Source organism: Lissotriton helveticus, chromosome 11, assembly GCF_964261635.1.
Source record: "Lissotriton helveticus chromosome 11, aLisHel1.1, whole genome shotgun sequence".
NCBI classification, from domain to species: domain Eukaryota; kingdom Metazoa; phylum Chordata; class Amphibia; order Caudata; family Salamandridae; genus Lissotriton; species Lissotriton helveticus.
In genome coordinates this window covers 933,655,812-933,679,548 of record NC_136072.1, presented here as the reverse complement: position 1 = coordinate 933,679,548, position 23,737 = coordinate 933,655,812, and the positions used below count along the sequence as shown (strand labels likewise).

General features: G+C 48.5%; 1 protein-coding gene across 1 annotated transcript in view; it reads left to right on the top strand.

The window, feature by feature from the left end:
- Positions 1 to 23,737, top strand: part of LOC144792309 (2'-5'-oligoadenylate synthase 3-like) — a 152,365-nt gene that overhangs the window by 98,624 nt on the left and 30,004 nt on the right. Inside the window, exons 6-7 of the mRNA XM_078667258.1 lie at positions 781 to 925; positions 20,884 to 20,994. Of these exons, the coding sequence (XP_078523384.1) occupies positions 781 to 925; positions 20,884 to 20,967 (229 nt within the window). The 3' untranslated portion in view covers positions 20,968 to 20,994. The remainder of the gene's footprint in view (positions 1 to 780; positions 926 to 20,883; positions 20,995 to 23,737) is intronic.

The following is a 23,737-nucleotide window of genomic DNA, read 5'->3' as shown; positions in this document are numbered from 1 at the left end:
GACCCTGGAAATACACAGGACATGTGATTCATTCTCCTTTGATATTAAGTATACCTGACGGAACTCAAATGAATCTCAGCTTCTCCCTCCCTCTCTTGATTAAAAGTAAAATAAGTAACTCCAGTGTCTTGCTCTGAAATGTTGTTTTCATTGAAGTTTAATATGTTGGAGAAAAACCCCTCAAACTGCCAATTTCTCTTTTTCTTTTCAATACAAATGACAATCCTCAGTTCACTATGCTTCCTTCTGCTATCTGTTAGCTCCACCTAACCTGAATAGATGTGTCTTATAGATATAATATTTAAATGATTTGCAATCTTCTAAATAACCAACTGTGCACTGAACAACAGCCCCTGAATGTTTATATTTTCAATTGGTGTTTTATTGTTTGAAACACTTTTGAAATAATTATTAAGCTGTCAAAATATTTCAGTGAAATAGATTTGTGATACAAATGTAGGCGAAAGAAGATACCTGCTTGCATTGTTGCCGGAGTCTGAGCCAATTTTAGATTTTCAACTTTTTTTGCGGTGGTTCGTTGTTTATGGCCTTACCCTCCTTTTCTCTGTTTATGCTGCGCCAGTTTTCGGTAATTTTATTTCTTATATCCCTCCTTGAGGTTACCTCATCCTTTTGTCATTGCCTCCCTGGATCTATAATATAATATAATTAATATAATATTTATTTGGAGTGATTCCACCCTAGAAACTCTGTGAGTGCAGTGAAGTATGTTCTTATTATCTGGAAGCTTATTCTTACCCTCCTCTTTCTACATTTCAGGCCTGTTATACTGGATCCAGCAGATCCAACAGGGAATTTTGGAGAAGGATACAACTGGGAGGCAGTCGCCAGGGAGGCTGAAAAGTGCTTGTGCCAAATGAAGTACAAAACCTGCGCTGGTCAAACTCTGCTCTGGGATCTCGCGGTGAGTGGTACTAGGAGTTTGGACCGCATTGGTCCAGATCCATCCCTAAAGAAGACATAAATCAATGCCCAAGCATGTATGATTGCTCCACAGAGGATGTACAGGATACAGGCAGGATTTGAATGCTCAGTTACTACCCCCCTCCTAAGAGAACGTAGATATATTAATTCATTAGTGCATGGCCGCTAGGTGTTTTTGGATATCGACATTGTAAGTCTGATACTCTCACATTCTGATGAATTTAGGTAGCTTAGCATTAGCCTTGATGCTGATTGGCGGCCATTTATAGTACCAGAGCCTTGCTGTTAAAAATCTGACTCCAATCCTGCTTCTTGAATATATATGCAACCTTAGACTCATGAGTAGGCCTCACAAGCATTTAGTCTTGTCAGTCTGTAAAGGCCATCAGGACAGTTGCATCTCCTTCCACCAACCACCCAAACACCTCCGCTTCGCTGCACTCCTACTTGCATTCATCCCACATAATCACAGAACCAGATCAAGAGGATGGGCGTTCTTTTACATCACTCCGAAAGCGTGTAACAGCCTCCCTCTCCACATCAAAGCCTGCTTCTCTCTTCTTGAATTCCACAAGAAGCCAAAGACCCAACTTTTCAGTTAACCAATCTACCATACGAAGGGATAGGCACACTCACCTGCTTTGCACCAGGGTAATAGGAATTCCACATCTCCATGAGAAGGAATACAATGGAAAGGAGAACCAGAAAGACTAAAACAAAGACCTTTTAATGCAATAATGGATATGACAGGAGATTGGGCGCTGGAGCAGAAATATGGAAGAACAAGTGATCACAGTATTAAAAAGGATCGCTAAAAAGACAAGTCATCAGGCGGTCATAAACAGGACCTCAAAGGACAAACAAAGATGTGCATGGGAGACATGGTAATGTGGCTGGCTATAGAGGATTGTGGCTGTATGGAGAAAGGAGACCAGTATATTGAGATGGCTCATGAAAGGTTGATGTGCCAAGAGAAGTGAAAATGGCTAGAGAAATGCTTATGCCTGAATAGAAGTACTGATGAATATAGGAACGTGTTGTTGACTGGAGAGACGTGCTGATGGCTGGAAAGAGGTGCTCATAACATTGCATAGAGAGTAGTGTTAGTGCCAGGAAATAAGCATTGATATGGATGGATTGAAAGTGGAGCGAAGTGTTTTTGACAGGCTAGAGGTTTGTTAATGGCTTAAATGCCTATGGCTATGGCTGGAAAAAAGGTTTGGGTGACTGTAGGCAAGTGTTAATGAGGATAATTTAATGAGTATTGACGGATGAAAGCAAGTATGATTACTAGACTGAGCTGTTGATGGTGATCCAGCGCGGCTAATCAACAACCCTCAATACTCATTACACTCTACCCAGGAGCAATTTAATTTACTCCTCGGAGTCGCAGTGTGTTGACAAGTTCCACTTCCGCAAACCCTACGGTACCCCCAACCTATCTGGAAAGAAAATCCTGTATGGAGAGATACTTGAAGGCATCTTGGCTTTTCAAACCATATTAAGATTGCAGATCTGTGAATGATTTGACACCTTCACTGGTGATGAGATCCCCCAGTTTTGTGATGCCTGCCTTGTGCCAATCTGAGAAGTAGGACCTACCGAAGATAGCGGGAAGATTGCAATTTGTCGTGATAGGTGAGTAATAGTTGAATCTTCCCAGCCCAAATATTCTGCGGATATTACGGAAGACCTTGTAGGCGTTCATTAAGGTCTTGAATCTCACACGTTTGTTATATCCGAATGAGGTTTGTCGGAAGAGACAGCCCTGATGCTCTTCACCCAGTAGGAGCTGAAAAGGCGAGGCGTGCCCAGATGAAGATGAGAGGGGGAGTTCCCTCACCAGTTCAGTGCTGTTTTGCATAACTGAGGCCCAGTAGTTTAGCATAATGTTGGGGAAGCCCCACCCCCCTCGTTTCCTGGGGAGAGACAGTTGCCTTAACGCCAGCCTTGGTTATGAGTAGGCCCAGATAAACCGCCTATATATTTGCTGGAATTTATGCAGATTGGTTTTGCTGAATTCCAGGGGAATGGTACGAAAGAAGTAAAGGAGTTTAGGAAAGTATGTCATTTTGATTATGTTACATCTACCAACAAGGGTCAGATGAAGGTTATCGATTTGCTTAAGGGCCTTATTGGTATCTGCCGCGAGAGGGGCTAAGTTCTCTGTTACTATTTCATCGATGTTAGCAGAAATGACAACCCCCTGGTATTTAGCTTTTGGCACTACCAGGGCGCCGGTCTAGGTAATTTCCCTGTTTACATTTATTTGGGTTTTCTTGTTGTTCAAAGCATAACCCGAAATGTTCCCGAATTTCTGTGCCTCTCTTTGCGGTGGCCACGTCCAAAGTGTGGAATGGCCTTCCGCTGGAGCTCAGATCTCTCCCTACCGAATCTTTGTTTCGGAGGAAACTCAAAACCTGGCTCTTTTCCAAATACTAGCTCCCACTGAATCTCTCTGGTTATCGGCTGTCTGCAGCGCCGGGACACCCCCATCAGGGGTAGCCGTGCGTTTTATAAGCTTCAAAATAAAATAAAATGAAATAAAATATAGCATTCTCGGGATCAGGGGAAGTTATGGCCAGGTCGTCCGCATAAGCCATCATTTTAGTGTTGTTGCCCTGGATGCTAGTTGCTGAAATGGTGGAGTTCCTTTCAATTTGCTTATGGGCCTTTGAATGGGTCTATGTAGAGGGCAAATAACAGGGAGGAGCAGGGACAGCCCTGCCTAGTGCCCCGGGAGATGTTAAATTGGTCAGTAAGTCGCCCATTGATGGAGACACAGGCCGTCGGTTTTAGGTATTGAGCCCGTACTGCCTGTGTGAGTCTTGGCCCAAAACCCATCCTGCCCATGACAGCCCACAAGAACCTCCAGGAGACCCAGCCAAATGCTTTTTCAGCATCTAGAAGTGTTAATGACATCGGGTCTCCTGCTACCTGCGCTGCATCAAACAGGGTAATAGTCTGCCTGACATGTTCCGTAGTGCCTTTTTTTGGAATGAAGCTGTGCTGCCATTCTGAGACTAGAGATTCGGCCACAAAGGATATTCTAGGTTCGAGGCATGTGGGCTGCTAAATTCATATCTGATGCATAGATCGCCGCCTAGTGTTGGGTCCGGATGATTGCACATTGTTGTCCTGGAAGAGTCTTCGAAGTATCACGAGATAGGTGGCTCCTCCCCTGGACTACAGTGCGCAAGGGCATCGACTCCATCCCCAGATTGTTTTTTTCCGCCATTGGGTTCGGATGTGGTTTCGACGTCTCCGTGTCGGAACTGATAAACTTTCATCTTAAGGCCAAAAGGCCTTCGTTACCTGCGTCGGTATTGTTTGCGTACGGTCTCGAGCGTCGCCCGGCTCTCTAAGCCGGATATCTCCGGAGTCGACTAACTCCTCGGACATCGAGGCCTTCTCGTCGCAGCAAGACCCGACGAACTTAACATGGAGCGGAGCCCGTTCAAGTTCTGCCCCGTCTGTGGATCCAAATATCCACACATCGATGTGCATCCGGTCTGTAATAAGTGCCTTTCGCCGGACCACAACGAAGGAAACTGCATGGCCTGCTCCAAGTTCAGGTCCAAGAAGACGCTCAAGCTTCGGCGCGCGGTGCGCCTTGAGGCCCAGCGAGCGACCCCGGCACCCGACAACATCTTCGGCGACCCCGACGAGGAAGGCGATAGCCATCATCTCCAGATTTCGCCACCGTCGGCGGAGGTCCTGGCCGATCCAGAGGAATACATCGGAGGACAGGCCCCAGACCTTGAATACTTCGAGGAGGTAGGGGACGACGAAGAAGTTTATGGGGCCGTGGAAGATAGCTCAGAGGAGGAGCTATGCCCCGAGGTCTACGTTGTTGAGGCTCAGGTCACGGGATCGCCACTCGGCCTTACCCACGACCATGCACCGCTCTCCCCGGCCCCGCCTTCTGGCCCGGCCACGGACACTCAAGCGGAGCCGCAATTGCCCGTTTCGAAACCGAAACCTTCGGATCCTACGGGACACAAGATGGCCGACGTTCAGTCGAAAACGAAAACGAAACCTACGGACTCGACAAAACCTAAGATGGCCGACGTCCTACAAAAAATAACAAAGCCTGCTCCTTCATCGACTCCGTCGGCCTCCGGCACACAAAAGTCGAAGAACGCTGTTGAGTCGTCAGCGCCGCAGAAGGTACACAAAGAACCCTCCTCCAAGAAGGCCGTCCACCTCGGTTGCTCTGGCGCGGACACCTAAACCTCTTGAGACGCCTTCGGGCGCTGCTACGGCGCCGTCCGGTAAACGCACGGCCGACCCAAAGTCGACTAAAAGCCACGAACCAAAGGCCGCTAGCTCAACGCATCGGCACAAGGATGCGGGATCTGCAGCATCGGCGCCAAAGCCTTCAACAGAGCCCCGAAGCATTGCGGCCGAAGATTCGTCGACGCCAATACCGTCGACACCACACAACACCGACGACTCCGAAGATCGGCCGTCGGTTCCGAAACCCTCTGCCTCCTTTACGAAGCAGGTTACTGACTCCCTTAAACGTATAAAGGAAAAGGCATTATCGTCCACGGCTTCCACGCCATCGGCTCCGAAATCGGTGGACACACCTCAGAAGTCCTCAAGCAAGCTTCTTTACACTCTGCCACCAAAAGTGGCCCCAAAGGCCTTCGCAACCACGTTGGTGCCAAAACCGTCGGATCCATCAACACCAAAAGGCCTCTCGGATCCATATCTTGCCTCTGAGGAGCAATCTGCGCATTGTATCGATGCCCACACAGGAAAATTGACCCTTTATAAAAGGAAAATCACTTCCCAGCCACTGGAATCGTATGTTATTCCACTAAAGAAGAAGAGGCCGGCACAAGACGTTCCTTTACTTGTAGAGCCTATTCTGCCTCCACCGAGAAGGAGTCCATCGCCTTCCCCCAACCAATCAGGAGGGGATGATGATGAACAGCAGGACCAATACAATTTCCCAGTGGACAATGACCCTGATGTTCAGCAGGACTCATATGGCGACGCTGGGGACCAAAGTGGGCATCAGGTGGTACATGATCCACAAGGTTTTGGGGCACGTACATCTCCAACAGAGGATTCTGCTGCATTTAATGCTTTACTCGAACGGGCAGCAGCAAATCATAATGTGGACATGCGTGCTGACCCGGTAGAAGAAGACTTTTTATTTGACACTTTCTCCGTCTCGGAGAGAACAGTTAAAATACTTCCTATGCTTAAAGGTGTCCTTAAACATGCCCCAGAGATCTTTAAGGAACCTACCAGGGCAAGGGTGGTGAACCCACGTATCGAGAAAAAATACAGGCCAGCACCTGGAGATCCTGCATATATTCGAGGACAGTTGCCCCTGGACTCGTTGGTGGTCGCAAATGCCCGCAAGAGGGCAAACTCCCAAACAACGGGTGAAGCTCCTCCCCCAGACAAGGAGTCGAAAGTGCTTGAGGCATCGGGCAAGAGGGTGGCAGCGCAGGCTGCCAATGTATGGCGTATCGCAAACACGCAGGCACTGTTGGCACGATACGATAGGGCGCATTACGACACCCTAGAACAGCTCCTTCAACACCTACCTGATGAGTTTAAAGAAGCAGCCGAAACACTCATACAAGAGGGAAAGCTTATCTCCAACGCTGCAATAAAGTGTGCACTTGATGTGGCAGATACAGCGGCTAGGGGGATTAACACTAGCGTCATGTTGAGGCGACAAGCTTGGCTTCGTATATCTGGGTTTAAGCCTGACATCCAAACTGCAATCCTCAACCAGCCCGTCAATCCTGACACCCTGTTTGGTCCAGATGTAGACACCACCCTTGAAAAGATTAAAAAGGACAACGAGACTGCTAAGTCCATGGGGGCGCTTCAGTCTCAACAATTCAGGGGAAACACCTTTCGTCGCTCAGGAGCACGTGGTGTTACCAGAGGACAATTGGGCCAACAAACACAATATGCGAGGGGTGGTGCGCAATCCTCGTACCCCAAGCAGGGTAGAGGGGGTTACAGAGGCAACAGTGCCAAGGGCAGAGGCAGAGGAAACAACAACTCCCGCTCCTCTGCCGCCAACAAACAGTGACTCTCTGTCACTGCCCCCCGACCATACCACTCCGGTCGGGGGGAGACTCCAGCAGTTCCTGCCAGTCTGGACGTCCATCACCACGGACAGGTGGGTGAGAAAACTTATCCAGTACGGTTACTGTTTGGAGTTGATATCCACTCCCCCCAACATTCCCCCAAGACACCGTCCTATGTCGGCAGAGCACTTGCACTTATTGCAGCAGGAAGTACTGGTGATGCTGCAAAAAGGCGCAATCGAGCTCGTACCGGTGGAGGAGGAAGGAACAGGAGTCTATTCCCTGTACTTCCTCATCCCAAAGAAGGACGGATCACTCAGACCTATTCTGGATCTACGCCCCCTCAACATGTACATACTGTCAGAACACTTCCACATGCTGACACTGCAACAAATCCTTCCCCTGCTCAATCAAGGGGACTTCCTAGCAACCTTGGACCTCAAGGATGCTTATTTCCACATACCACTCCACCCATCCCACAGAAAATACCTCAGGTTTACCATTCTAAACAGGCACTATCAGTTCAAAGTCCTGCCCTTGGGGGTCACTACTGCCCCCAGAGTGTTTACAAAGTGTCTGGCGACAGTGGCGGCGCACCTCAGGAGACAGAACATACATGTCTACCCGTACCTAGACGACTGGCTTGTTCAAGCAAAGTCGGAACAACAGTGCGCCGCGGACATGTCCCACACTATTCAGCTCCTTCACAGCCTGGGGTTCTCGCTAAACTACCCGAAGTCGCACCTTCAACCAGCCCATGTGCGGCAGTATCTGGGCGCGACAATAAACACCCTGACTGCTATGGCTCAGCCAAACCCAGTCAGAATCGACAGCATTCAGTCGCTGTGCCAAAAATTCAGACCACAACACTCCCTCCCAGCGAGAGTGTTCATGCAGTTGATAGGCATGATGGCCTCCTGCGTCTTCATAGTCCCGCACGCGAGGCTGCACATGCGCCCGCTCCAAGAATGCTTGGCAAATCAGTGGACACAGGCTCAGGGACAGCTAACAGACCTAGTGTTGGTGACCGGTCGGGCATACAACTCTCTGCATTGGTGGAATCCACACAACCTTTGCAAGGGCCGACCGTTCCAAGAGCCAGTGCCACAGATAATCCTAACAACGGACGCATCTCTCCAAGGGTGGGGAGCCCATGTGCTCCACTACACTGTGCAGGGACTGTGGTCCACCCAGCAGCAGAAGTTGCACATCAACTACCTAGAATTGATGGCAATCTTCATGGCGCTCAAGTCCTTCAAAGTACATCTGTGCAACAAAGTCGTGTTGTCCGGACGGACAACATGACAGCCATGTACTACATCCAGAAGCAGGGAGGTACTCACTCTCCACAGCTGTCTCATCTGGCTCAGAGCATGTGGAAGTGGGCCATTCAGAGGAACATCTTCCTCATGGCAGAACACCTCCCGGGCAAGGACAATCAGATGGCGGATCTGCTCAGCAGGTACAGCCATCAAATGCACGAGTGGGAGTTACATCCATCAGTACTCCACCCGTACTTCCAGCAATGGGGTCATCCAGAGATAGACCTGTTTGCCACAAGGGAAAACGCAAAATGCCAAAGCTTTGCCGCCAGGTTCCCTCACCCAGAATCGCAAGGGAATGCGATATGGATGAACTGGTCAGGCAAATTTGCGTACGCTTTTCCCCCAGCGCCTCTCATTCCGCTGGTGGCAAGAAAGCTAAAGCAACACTCGATGACTCTCATCCTGGTTGCTCCAACATGGGCACGCCAACCATGGTACACCACGTTTCTAGAACTTTCCGTGGTACCGCATCAAAGGCTGCATCTCACATCCCGGCTCTTGACGCAGAACCATGGCGACATTCAGCACCCAGATCCGCAACAGCTCAATCTGGCGATCTGGCTCCTGAAGTCTTAGAATTTGGCTACCTCAACCTGCCTCCGGAATGCATGGACATCATCCGGGAGGCACGTAAGCCCACTACCCGAGCTTGCTATGCAGCTAAATGGAAGCGGTTTGTCATGTACTGTGCAGACAACAAGATCAACCCGCTAGATGCATCCATTCCTAACATCATCTGCTATTTGTTACATCTTTACAAATGCAATCTAGCGTACGCTTCCATTCGGATACATTTATCCGCCATAGCGGCTTATCTCCAGAATAGGCAACACCTCTCTGTTTTCAGAGTGCCTGCCATTAAAGCCTTCCTAGAAGGACTGAAGCGGGTCATTCCTCCAAGAACACCGCCAGCTCCAGTGTGGAACCTCAATGTGGTCCTCACTAGGCTGATGGGCCCACCTTTTGAGCCGCTGCACTCCTGCGAGATTCAGTTTCTCACATAGAAGGTGGCTTTGCTCATTGCTATTACTTCGCTCAGACGTGTTAGTGAGCTGCAAGCGCTCACAATCCAAGAGCCCTTCATACAAATACATTCCAACAGGGTGGTGCTCCGCACTAACCCCAAATTCCTTCCTAAAGTGGTGTCACAGTTTCATCTCAACCAAACTATTGACCTGCCTGCATTCTTCCAAAACCCACAAACAGTAGCAGAAAGAATGCTTCATACATTAGACGTTAGGAGGGCGCTAATGTACTACATTGACAGAACACAACACTTTAGAAAGACACAACAACTTTTTGTTGCCTTCTCAGCACAGCACAAAGGCAAACCCATTTCCAAAGCAGGAATAGCCAGATGGATTGTTAAGTGCATTCAAATCTGTTATCAAAAGGCTAAACGCACTTTAACAGTACCCCCAAGGGCGCACTCCACACGCAAATTGGGGGCCTCCATGGCTTTCCTGGGGAACATTCCCTTAGAGGACATTTGTAGAGCAGCCACATGGTCTACACCACACACATTTACCAAACATTACTGTGTGGATGTGCATTCAAAACAGCAAGCAGCTGTAGGACAGGCTGTTCTCAAGACACTTTTTCAAGCTTCTGCAGCTGGCACGGGCAACCGCCGTTAATGGAGGGACTGCTATGTATTCTATGCATCAGATATGAATTTAGCAGCCCACATGCCTCGAACTGAATATGCTACTTACCAGTATGCATCTGTTCTTGGCATGTAGGGCTGCTAACATTCATATCGCCCGCCCTCCTCCCCGGTGCCCGTAGCGGCTGCAGATACTCTCTCTATATTCATCATTAGCATGGATATCCTTTACACTGTTTCACTCCATCTCTGCCACAATGGCTAAAAACAATCTGGGGATGGAGTCGATGCCCATGCGCACTGTAGTCCAGGGGAGGAGCCACCTATCTCGTGATACTTCGAAGACTCTTCCAGGACAACAATGTGCAATCATCCGGACCCAACACTAGGCGGCGATCTATGCATCAGATATGAATGTTAGCAGCCCTACATGCCAAGAACAGATGCATACTGGTAAGTAGCATATACATTCCCAATATTTTAGAGAAGACTTTGGAGTCGCAGTTGATGAGTGTGATGGGTCTGTACGAGCCCATTTCTATCGGTGAATTTAGATATTCTAGCATTAGACCAGGAAGCAGTAGGGGGAGCCCCATTAAAGATAAAAGTTACCACGTTGGTAAAAATTGATTTGATTTGAGGAGGAAAGATTTTATAGAATTCCACAGGAATGCCATCCATTCCTGCGGCTTTTCCATCTGGTAAACTAGATAGGGCGTCCTTGATCTCGTCCCAGGTTTGGGTGAGATCTAGCAGTTCGCTATTGTCAGAGGCAAGCTGTCTAAGGTCGACCTCACTTGAGTGGCTAGCTATCTCACTTTCGATTAAACCGGCTGCCCTGCAGTTCTCTTCCGTGTATAACTCGGTGTAAAAGTCTTGGAATCCCCTTTGTATTGCAAATAGGGTCGTTTGTCTCAAACCCTGTAATCAGTTTGATTGAGTGTATTTCACTGCTTGTGGACTGTTGCCTGGTCTTGTCAGCAAGGTGATGCCCAATGCAGTCACTGCACTCGTAGTTCTTTTCCCGCAATGTTGCCCATTTAGCTGCAGTTTTTTTCCGCAAATACTGCTCCTATTTCTGCTTTAGCAAAGATTACATCTTTTTGGACATTCTCAATATCCTGTCCTGACTTAACCATTAGGACCAGATTTGTTTCTGCTCTCCTTAGTTTCTCCTGAAGATCACTAATTAGCGCCTTCTCCTTCCTATTCTTCCTTGCTGAAAACCTCAAGGTTTCGCCCCGAACACCTTCCTTTAGCGTATCCCAGACAATCATCATTGAAGCAGTTCCGATGTTTATGTCCAGTAACTCCTGAATCCAGCCTTACATGTGCACCCGGTAGCCTGCGTCTTGCAAGAGGGCTTTCTCAAAGCTCCACCTTGGTGCCTCATTCCAGTTCCTTAATCCCTTGATGTTTAATATAAGAGGACTGTGATCCGACATAAAATGAGGTGCAATGTCAATAGTGCAGTTTTGCAGCGTGAATCTTTCTGGATTCACTATGCTGTGCATTATTCCGCGGTCTTGTGGTTGGGTCCGGAATCGTAGTCTTTTTTTTTTTTTTTTTTTGGTAGCCCAGGTGGGCGTCGGCGTCACCCCTCTGTGGGTGTATTTCCGGTGACGTCGGCATGCTTCGTGCGGAAGCTCCCACTCTTGGGCGCCATCTTCAGATTCTTTTTTCCGCGGTAGGGTCTGGATCGTTCCCGTTTGGGCTCCAGACATTTTTGGGGAAAGTAGACGATGAATACAGAAATTGGACGGAAAACAACTCAGAAGACTTCAAGAGACTTCATCAACCAAGGGCCGACGAAGGAGAAGGAGAAAACTTTGAGAACTTCGACGCCCGTCGACGAACGCATGACCAGGGGGCCCCCTGAGCGCTCAAGATAGACAACACGCCCTTCAAGTTCTGCCGTAACTGCCACCACAAGTACGCGCAGAAGGACGAACACCCGGTTTGCAACCTTTGCCTACCGGTCGACCACGGGAGCGAGGACTGCAACGTCTGCTCCGTCTTCACCCCGAAGACCCTTCGTGTGAGAGCGAGGCAGAGGGTAGCGCACGCCACCCTGCAGGGCAAAGCCCCGACTCCATCCCTTCACGAACTGGGGATGTCTTCCGAGGAAGAGGACAACGCCGCCGCCGAAGACGACGGCTACACGGTCGTAGAGACCGATAGTACCAAGACTTCTGATAAGGTAGGAGACTCTACAGCCCCTAAACACCCGAGAGACTCTGAGTCACGAAAGAACGAGGGCAAGGCCTCGAAAGCGCCGGCGCCGAAAACTTCGGCGCCCGCTGCTGTATCAAGGCCCAGCGGATCCTCTGAGAAGGAGTCCCCGGCGCCGAGGGCTGTTGAACAGCGAAAGTCATCAAAAAACGTTCCCGAAAAGGATCGTTCAACGTCGAGGGAGAAGGACCCTAAAGCACCTTCGAGGTCGACGCCGACCAGAGACACGAAATCCAGTTCGGCGACGAAGCCTTTGACACCGAGGATCAGCTCGGCGCCGAGCCAACCGCCGAAAAGAGCGGCCGAACCATCCGACGCGGAACACGCGGCCGAGATGGAGAAAAAGAAAAGGCGCCTCAAGGCCGAATTGGAAAGCATCTTGCAGCGGAAGAAGGAATTCGACACCAAGATGAAGGTCTACACGATCCCCCACAAAACCAAGGCACAGGTTGTAGAAGTGGTCAAGGAGGAAGACTATGACACCGAGGAACAGGCGGCTGACGTCGAGGAAATAAACCAGGAAGAGGAAGAGAGTCCCTACTATAGTTACGACTATGAGGAGGACAGCAGGACGGACCCCGGGTCTGCTCCCTCTGAAACACATGATGTGGATTATCTGGATGTCGACACTTTAAGCCCAGAGGAGGCCATCGACACATATCCCTCGAGGCCCTCGCCTCTGGGCGACATCGGGGCCTACAACTCGGTGATAAAGACTGCCGCAGCGGCATTCAGGCTAAAGCTCGACGAAGAGCAGCAGAAGGCAGACTTCCTTCTAGAGACACTGCTCCCCACCCGAACGAGGAGCCAGTACCTCCCCATGCTCGACAGCGTCTTGGCTCAGGGAAGGGAAGCATTCAAGTAGCCCGCAACATGCAAGGCGGTCACCCCCAGGACGGAGAAAAAATACAAACATTCGTCAAAAGACCCACCCTACATTCAGGGCACGGTCTCAGCAGACTCCATCATCACAGCCACAGCAAGGAAGAGGGCAAACGTGCCCACTACTTCTGGGCCACCTCCAGATAAGGAAAGCAAGAGGATGGACCTGGTGGGCAGAAGGATTGAACGGAATGCCGCAACCCACTGGCGCATGGCGAATTTCAACGCCCTGATCAACAGGCACATGTACCAGATCATGGAGGAGCTCGGTCAGTTGGTGAAAGACCTGCCCCAAGATTCCAGGCAAAAGGCAGAGAAATTGGTGGAGGAAGGGAAGAACGCGGCAAATTCTTGCCTCAAGACTGCCCTGGATGGAGCAGACACCTCCAGCGGGCTCATGATGATGGGCATCACTGAGAGGATACACGCCTGGCTCAGGATTTCAGGTTTCAAGCCCGAGGTGCAGCACAGCATCCTGAACACACCGTTCAATGGTGAAACCTTGTTTGGAGCACCAGTTGATGAGAAGCTCAGCCAACTGAAAAAGGATAACGAAACGGCAAGGTCCATGGGAGCATTGCAGTTCAGAGGTGGCAAAAGGGGCACCCCGTCACGAAGACCCGGCGGGAGAGGTGGAAACCAGCCAGGTACATAACACCAGGCTTTCCAACAAATGCACCAGGCAGACACACAAGTTCAGCATGGTCAGCATAAGCAGTCCTGGCAGTACCAGCCAAGAGGCCAGTCCTTTAGAGGGAGAGGAAATGGACGTGGACAGAATAAAAGAGGGGGTCAGCAGCCCGCCTCTAAGTGACTTAAAAAAACTCTGTGTGCCCACCCACTGAAAAGATCCCAGGGTGCAGCACGTACAGAGGGATCAAGCGTTACACAAACTAATCACTTACGACCACATAACACCAGTGGGAGGAAGATTAAGATTTTACCTCCAACAATGGAGAGAAATCACATCAGACAAATGGATTCTCAACATCATCCAATTCGGATACTGCATAGAGTTGGAGGGGAGGCCAACAAGCAGAAAACCAAAAAGAAGACCACTAGCAAACAAACAACTAGAGCGTCTTCAGGAAGAAGCAAAGGAGCTCCTGCAGAAGCAGGCTATATAGCCAGTACCCTTCAGGGAAAGGAACAAAGGTGTATACTCAACGTACTTCCTGGTACCAAAAGTAGACGAAACTATGAGACCCATTCTGGACCTAAGGTTCCTGAACAGATTCATAAGAACGCAAAAGTTCAAAATGACCTCCCTGCAAGAGGTGCTCCCGCAATTGCAAATCGGGGACTTCATGGTCACAATAGACCTCAAGGATGCCTAACTACACATCCCAATGAACAGAAAGCACAAGCATATGCTCAGATTCACCATCGGAGAAAACCACTACCAGTTCATAACACTAGCCTTCGGGCTAAAATCAGCACCAAGGATCTTCACAAAGTGCCTCGCAGCGGTCGCAGCACACCTACGAAGGAAAGGAATACACGTATATCCTTACCTGGACGACTGGCTAGTAAAAGCAAACTCATACCAGAAATGCAAGCGGCACGCACAAACAGTGACGACCACGCTCATAAACCTGGGGTTCTCCATCCATTGGAAGAAATCCTCAATGGAACCGGAACAAGTGAAGATTTTCCTGGGAGCACAGATCAACACCTTACAGGGCAAGGTGGTCCCCAGCGAGAAGAGGGCGAGAGCGCTAGTGAAAGAAACTCAGCTCTACCAGAAGGGGCAAGCTCGGACAGTGAGGACTGCGAGCAAGATCATGGGCATGATGGCATCATGCATCCACCTAGTACCAAATGTACGGCTCCACATGAGACCCATTCAAGAATGGCTACAGGAGCAATGGTCACAAGCTACAGGTCGTTGGGAAGATCTAGTGGTTGTAACGCACTCAGTGCAGAAGGAAATGACATGGTGGAACATGGAGAACATAACATGGGGAAAGCCTCTAACGCCCCCAACACCAACAGTGACCATCACCACAGACGCATCCCTGAAGGGATGGGGCGCTCACATGGAGGAACTCAAAGTGAGAGGACTGTGGACGCCAGCAGATGCGACCAAGCACATCAATTACCTGGAATTGAAGACAATCTTCCTTGCATTGAAAGCTTTTCAAGTGAGGCTGTACAAACACAAGGTATTGATACAAACAGACAACACCACAGCAATGTTGTACATCAACAAGCAGGGTGGGACACAGTCAGCTATGCTTTCAAAGCTAGCATAGGAGATATGGAGATGGGCCATCCCACTCAAGATAGACCTTCTAGCCATACACCTACCAGGGAAGGACAACGTACAAGCAGATTGGCTCAGCAGACAGACATCGGCATCCCACGAGTGGGAGCTCACTGCACAAGAGACAAGGTGGCTGTTCAACAGATGGGACACACCATCAGTGGACCTTTTTGCCACACGCCAGAATGCAAAATGCCAAAACTTTGCATCCAGACAGCCCGAGGAGGGATCCCTGGGGAATGCCCTATGGATAGATTGGTCCGGGACATTTGCTTACACTTTTCCCCCGATACCGCTGATGCACAGAGTGCTCAGCAAATGCAGAACAAGCAACATGACCCTGATACTGGTCGCACCGCAGTGGGCCAGACAGACATGGTACTCGAAGATCATGGAGATGACACAGTGTGCACCCCACAGATTCGGCAAAAGAAAAGACCTACTCTCCATGCAGAACGGAGAAGTGCTGCACTCAGAACCAGAGAGCCTGAGCCTGGTGGCATGGCTCCTGAGGACATAGGGTTTGCACATTTAAAACTACCAGAAAGCACCCTGAGGGTTCTTCGGGAGGCACGAAAACCCAGCACTCGGAATTGCTATGTTGCGAAGTGGAAAAGATTCACAATGTGGTGCAGAATAGAAAAGCTTCACAATAAAATGAAGAAGGACTCCACAGTGCTAAGGTACCTCACGCACCTGCTGGAGAGGAACCTTAGTTAATCCTCGCTAAGAGTTCACTTGGCAGCGATAGTCGCTTACACAAGAGGAGAAACGTGCAAGAGTTTCTTCACATCACAAGTGGTGAAAAGATTCCTGGAAGGAGCGAAGAGGATCGCACCACCAAAACGGGAGCCACCACCTGCATGGAACTTGAACATAGTCCTAACGGAACTCATGAAAGAGCCTTTTGAACCACTTCACAAAGCCACCCTAGAGATGCTAACAATGAGAACAGCTTTCCTGGTTGCAATAACGTCCTTATGCAGAGTAAGCGAACTTCAGGCACTAACGCTACAAGAACCCTACATTAAAAATACACAATGATAGGGTTGTGATGAGAACAGACCCACACTTTATGCCAAAGGTGGTGTCCAAGTTCCACATGAACCAGTCTATACAGATACCGAGTTTTTTCCAAAAACCAGCCACTAGCGCAGAGCGAGCTCTGCACACCCTGGACGCCAGAAGGGCAGTCATGCACTACATTGAGAGAACGAAGGGACACAGGAAAACAAAACAGTTCTTTGTGTCATTCGCCAACAGTTTCATGGGAAAAGCAGTAACTAAAGAGACCATTGCACGATGGATCGCACAAACAATAAGGCTCTGCCACAAGCGAGCAGGACAAGAACTAGCAGAGGGGACACATGCCCACTCCACTAGGAAAAAGGGTGCTACAATAGCCTTCCTGGCTAACACACCCATAGAAGACATATGCCTGGCGGCAACATGGGCTTCGGTGCACACGTTCATGAAGCACTACTGCGTGGATATACAGATGAACAGGGAAGCACAAGTCGGACAAAAGGTGCTTCAACACATATTCAATAACCAACGCTCATCTTCCACCCAGCCGCCACAGAAATGAGAAACCGCTACAAAATCTATACACAGCATAGTGAATTCAGAAAGATTCACGCTGCAAAACGGATAGTTTTCTTACCTGTCGGTATAGTTTTGCAGCTTGAAGATCTTTTTGGATTCACTAGCGAACCCACCCACCTCCGCCAGAAAGATGAGGCTGGAGAGAGAAAAGGTGGTAAAAACAGAGACAAATACTAAAACTAAACACCGTAAAGGTTAAAAGTAACAATGACTTAATGGAACATTGCCATAACTTCGGAAACAGAACAAACACGGAAAAAAGAATCCGAAGATGGCGCCCAAGAGTGGGAGCTTCCGCAGGAAGCATGCCGACGTCACCGGAAATACACTCACAGAGGGGTGACGCCGACGCCCACCTGGGCTACGAAAAAAAAAAAAAAAAAAGAAAAGACTACGATTCCGGACCCAACCACAAGACCGCGGAATAATGCACAGCATAGTGAATCCAGAAAGATCTTCAAGCTGCAAAACTATACCGACAGGTAAGAAAACTATTCGTTACTAAGTAGTGAAGACGAAATAAAGAAATAATCTAATCTAACAAGAGTGTAATGCGGGGCAGAAAAGTAAGTGTAGCCAGGTTGCGTAGGGTTTACACTAGCCCAAATGTCGCTTAGCCCGTGGATCTGAGCTGGGTTAGCTAGTGCTTGAAATACTATGGGCTTTCTGCCTTTGTACCTCCATTTGCTATCTGTTTTGCAGTCACTGGGCAGATGTATATTAAGGTCGCCACAAAGGATAATTGGGGTGGGCATGTGGGCTAATTCCCCTGAGACCAGTTTAATGATCCCTGGATCATCTGTATTGCTGCAGTATAGTGAGCAGAGGGTAAAAGGAAGATTAGGAGTAAGGTGGCACTCAGTTATTACCCATCTGCCCAGTGAGTCAGTTTTAACACAGGGATTTTTAAGAGAAAGTCATGCCATGCCATGATTCCTACCCCTTTTATTTTGGCGCCCTGTGTAGTAGCCCCCACGACTTTAATCCCCAACGTATCTAATAAATGATTCTGCGAGCCCTCTATATGGGTCTCCTGGAGGCAGATGATGTTTCCCCCTAGAGAGCGTAGACCTTCTGCTACATTTTGCCTTTTTGAGGCGTCATTTAGCCCGCAAATGTTGGCGGAGACAAACCTAAGCGAGCCTATCTTGGCCATTTGAGTGTTGTAAGGAAACATTATAAAAGCCTTTCTTGAGCCTTAACGTGTGCTTCCCTTGGTGAGGTTTTTTTTTTTAACCTCGCCCAATATCTTGATAAGTGAGTGCGTGAGTGTGTACGTGCCAGAGAGGGCCCTTGGTTCTTCTGTGTCATTTTCAGTGCCCGTCCAATGATGGTAGTCAGTCATGGGTCCCGACTGTCGACCATGCCTGAAAAAAAAAACAGATTAAACTTTCATTCGGCTAGTAACACCCTTTTTTGGTTTTTTTTGGAGCGAGAAAAAGAAGAAGAGAAACAGAGGACTGCCCAGTTAATCAATCATCAGATTCCCATAGAGCTGCCCTAATGTGGCCAATGCCACGGCCCTAGGAGACTTGAAGATTTGTAGAGGACTGTAAGAACAAAAGGTAGAGACCAAAAGAAGACAGCAAGAGCCAGAGGGTGAGCTTTTCATCTAAGACTCTTCTTGGATTTCTGCTCGTTCAAGTATTCGCCCGCTTTAACTTCGGACAAAAAGACTTTGGTCCCCCCGTTGAAGATTACTTTGAGTCTGGTGGGGTTCATTAGATATACTTCAGCCCCCAGCTGCTGAAACGGGGAAATCAATTGTCTCAGACGCCATCTCAGCTCTACTGTCTGGTGGCAAAAATCGGGTTTTGCAAAGAATGTTATGTCATTAGCCCCTTTTTTGGAGTTAGGGCGAGCCGGGTCATAGATAAGCTGCCTAAGGAGAAAGTTGCCAAAGTAAACCAGGAATACCCTTGGCTGTCCCCCAGTGGCGTTGCTGCTGTCGCGCTGCCGTCTCTGGTTGAAGGGAAAGCTGTACGCCCTCTGCACCTCGCGATCCCAGTCCCAACCTGGCTGGTCAGGGAAGGATTCCTGCAAAAGTTTTACGATGAAACGTCTGGGGTCATCCCCTTCCTTCCCCTCTGGAATACCGAGCAGGCGGAAATTGTTCCTGCGCTGGCGGTTATCCTGCTCCTCCATCTTGGACATTACGTCTACCAGGCAGGCAGTGTTGGACTCGCTGTGTTGTTTAGCTGCCGTGGATTCGGTTTCCAGGTGCTCGGTTCGCGCTTCCACCATAGAAACACGGTGCAAGTTTTATTTAGCCGCCTTAGGCCTCCCTGAAGTTTCTTAGCAGCACCTTTAGCTGGGCGATTGTCTGCCCGAACCTCCTCCTGAAATTCTTTGATGGAAGCTAGAATAGAGGCTAAGGAGGGCTCAGCAGTGTCTGCGTGCAGGCTTTTTGTTTTCCCCCACTGTGCTGTGCTAGGATCATCCTCATCCAGAGGGTAGGACATTTAAGAGTCAGAGTAGTCCCATTTCAATTGGCTGCGCCGCTTGCTCTTGCTTCTGGACTTCTTTGACCGTTGGACTGTGCCAGTGTTTTTGTTTGAGACCTCACTATCACCCTCACTTGTGTCTGACCCCCCTTCGCCCAATGAGGTTGGTGTACCATCGGAGACTGAGTAGAAGTGCTCAGGCCCTGCTTCTGGGGTCCAAGGAGCTTGCGCACCAGCGGGGGCTTCTAGACTCTGGATGACGTTGGCTATACCTGTCATCTGCATCTCCGGCGCTGTAAGAGAGGCGCCTAGATTGACAATATCGGGGCCATTGCCCAAGTTCTGTGTTACAAAGGGCAGGGTTGAGAAGATTTGATGGTCGGTAGCCCCTTTTAGAGGATTATTAGCAGGCATGCAGGAAGAGATACCTGGGTTCATGACAGGGTCCAGTGGCCCGGCTGAGGTATCTGTGGTGTTAGTGTTGACGAGTGGCCCTCCCCCGGGTCCAACTTCCACCAGGTCAGTCTCTAGGACAGTCTCTTGATTAAACATTGAGCCGACCTCTTGCTGTGAGCCAGGTGTAGGTGCTGGCATGGTCAGCCTGGTAGATGGGGCCGCGGGGGATTCTCCGGGGGGAAGAGCGGGCACAAGAGTCTTGGAATTAGTGCCTGAGGGTTGGGCTCTAGCTCCCATAAACATTTTCGCTAGGGGAGGCTGTGCAGATGCTGGGTCTTTTAAGTCTTTTAAATCTTTGGGCAGCCCACTCCCGCCTGCTTTTCCCAACAGTTTTTTACTGCCACTGACCTGCAAATAGCAATTAGTTTACCACGTGTAAAATGTCTAAGTGCATTTTGTTGATTCATTTTCATGCATCACACCATTAATTCAGTTATTGTTATACGAAATAATTTCACAGGGGGTACACAATTTTTTTTGTCTCTTCCCTGCTCCATCAATGGCTAGAGAGATAGGTTAACAGCTAGAGAGAATGGTTGATGGCTGACAAGAAGTGGTGATAGGGATGGACAGAAAAATGTTGACTGCAGAGAAGTATTGATGGGTATATATAAATAAACGACGTATGGGTTAAAGAGTTGATGGCTAGTGAGAAGTGTTGATGTGGATAGCTGCAGAGTAATGCAGGAGGCTGGGGAAAATTGCTGATGGTGATTGCTGGAGATGTGTTTATTGGGATGGTTGGAGAGACGTGTTGAACATATCCTCACTTGTAACTGGAAAGATGTTTAAGATAATAACATGGTTGACATCAACTTAATGTACCCACAAAATGTTAGTGCTCTATGTAGTAGAGAGTAAACTCATGTCTGAGATTTTGATTTGGTAACTCAATGTACTGACATCTTTTCTGAAGATAAGGCGCCTGATGTTGAAGCTCTATTAAACAGAAATAACTAAAACATGTTTTTTAAATTAGATTCACCAAGAGTACCTGTCACCTCTTAGTTTGTTTAGATCTTAAGTGACATATATTATGTTATTTCCTCATTTGTAGCCTACACTGCCAGAGACACTAATCCGGATAAATCCCCGAAGACCCGAAGCTGTGGAAGAGAGCAGCGGGTGCACCATCCAGTGATCCAGAATACTACATCCTGGACTTGAGGTGGGAAAGGAAGAGAATACTGTACTCTTACGCCAATGTGTAACTGAGCTGTTTTGAGCTTGAAAGTTGTGAAGGGGAAATGGTACGTGACGCAGTCTTGTACCCCAAAGATTTTCCATGGGGAAAGAGTTTAGAAGAGGGGAGGTTTCTATGATGCTAACGGGCAGTTCACTGCTTTCTGAGGAGAAAGGGGAATTGTGCTATTGCCAAATATTGTAACCCAAGGCTGCCCTGACTGGGGAGATTTGGAGTTGGATGCACACAAGAAATGCTGCGATCCAAAAACACAGTTTTGCAGCATGAACCCTTTTCTGGATTCACATGCTGTGCATTATTACGCCATCTAGTGGTTGGGTCCAGAATTGTCTCTTTTTGTTTTCATGGGCGTCATCAACCACTCTTTGGTGCTAGGTCCATCCCTTGTGTGACGTCAGATGGCACCCCGTATGTTCCTGGGCCTGGAAGCCATGTTCAAATTTGTTTTTACCATTGTTGGATCTGGACGCAAGGGAAGAACCTATGATTATTTGGGCCAAATTCTCCCCAGAATGTAGATTTTAGGCGAAAATAATCATTCTACATTGATCAAGAAGGCACCGGAGAAGTAGAGGGACCTCTGACCACCTTTTCCATCTGAAGACCGCATCGGAACAGCAACAACACAGATGGACCGAAATGAGGCAAGTAAGGGGCCATGGAAAATACCTGTAATAAGCAAGTTCCTTGAGCAGAGGTGACACTGCAGACATAGACAGATTGTGTCTTTCATGTTATTTATTAAGTTCTTAACATCTATTGTAACAGCTCCACCAGGAGCAGCCTGCTAGCTGCTCAGCCCTTCTTCCAATTGACAACACTCACACCAGGCACCCAAGCATTCCACTCATGTCAATCACACCAACATTCCACACAGAACACTCACACTGCTGAGCAGCTAGTTACAAGGTAAAGTTGAACACTATAAACATAACCTGAAGATACTAAAATACCCCGTTCAATGTTTTGCCCTAATTGTCACCACAGATTCGCACAATGCGATCTACACGACATCTGCAACCTCAGATCTCAAGGATAAGGACTGCAAGGCCTGCGCTATATTTGTGTTGAAACTCTTAAAGCCCTGAGAAAGTAGAGAGAGGAGTACCACATGGCTATGTTTGGCAGCCAGAAACCGCAGGTGTCGCTGAAGAATTTAGGCCTTTCAAGTGATGAAGACGAACAGGGGGCAGCCGCAGAATCAACACACAGAGGATTGGACATTGAGATCATCGAGGGGAATGCTGAGAAGTGGTGAAATACAAAGAATATTCCCAAGGATGTGGAGAAGGTAACTAAGGCCCCTCACCCGTCAGAAACCAAGGACCTCAAAAAGAAGGCGCAAAAAGCCCAGGCGTCAAAAAAGATGACCGAGGGTCAATCGAGGCCTACAGAACGTTCTCCCTTGGATCCAATGTCAGGGATACCGATGAGAAGAATATTGCGAAATCGAAAAAGACTAGTGTTGGACGAGAGGCCTCGAAGTATAAGACCATCCCTTCGAAGGCAGAAACAAGGACACCAAAGAAGAGGATCTCCCAGTCTTCTGACGCTGAAAGGGCCCTCAAGGTGGAGAAAAAGAGAAGACACCAAAAGTAAGAAATGGCAGCACTTCTACAACAAAAGAAGGAGTTTGATGAGGCACTAAAGGAATACCTAATTTCTTCAAAACCCTCCAATACCTCTGAGGAAGAGGAAGAAAATAATACTCTTGAAGCTCCGGAAACCCATGAACCTCACGAACAGGACATCAAAGAAGAACTCAACCTTCCAGTTGAGGAGGAAGCTACAGGAACTTTCGAGGAAGAGTGGAACATCCTTGAAGCAGAGAGCCCTGAAAAAAAAGGTCTATGCTGTCCCTTTAAGGTTTTGCCACCAGATGATATAGTCTTTTACAACAGTCTCGTCAAAAGAGCAGCTGATACTTTTGGGGTCACCTAGAGGAGGAGAAACAAGATTCCTGTTTCCTCCTAGAAACATTGATGAGATCCACTAAGGGGACACAATACCTTCCAATGATCCCAATCATTCTTGACCAGGGCAACAAGACTTTTAAGGAGCTTTCCTCAGCAAAGGGAGTAACACCATGGTTCGAAAATAAATACAAATCCTCCACGGAGGACCCCAAATATATTTAAGGGAACACAGTGACTGACATTATCATTGTTGCCACAGCAAGAAGGAGGAGCATGCACTCATTCCTCCACTGGTCCACCTCCAGAAAAGGAGAGTAAGAAAATGGCCATGATGGGGAAGAAGATGGAAAGGAAGGCAGAAACGCAATGGCGCATTGCTAATTCTAATGCCCTCCTTAATATGGATGGTCATTAACAATGGGATTAGAAAAGACCAAAATCCATAATACAGGATGGGAAAAACAGAGCAAACACCTCCCTAAAGTCTGCTCTGGATACAGCCAATACAGCCAGCAGACAAATGTGCACACGCACAATTGTAAGAAATCATGCCTGACTCAGAATCTCAGGCTTCAAACAGAAAGTACAAACATCCATAGTCAATTAGCCCTTCACAGGAGATGCCTTGTTTGGACGTTAGGTAGACTAGTCCTTACAGCAATTAAAGAAGGACAATAAAACGGTAAAAGCAATGAGAGCATTGCAATACAGGGGCACCTTCAAAAGAAGAGGGTTTAACCTCAGAAGACCCACAGGAAGGGGGTTCTTCTCAGCAGGACCACACAAGCAAC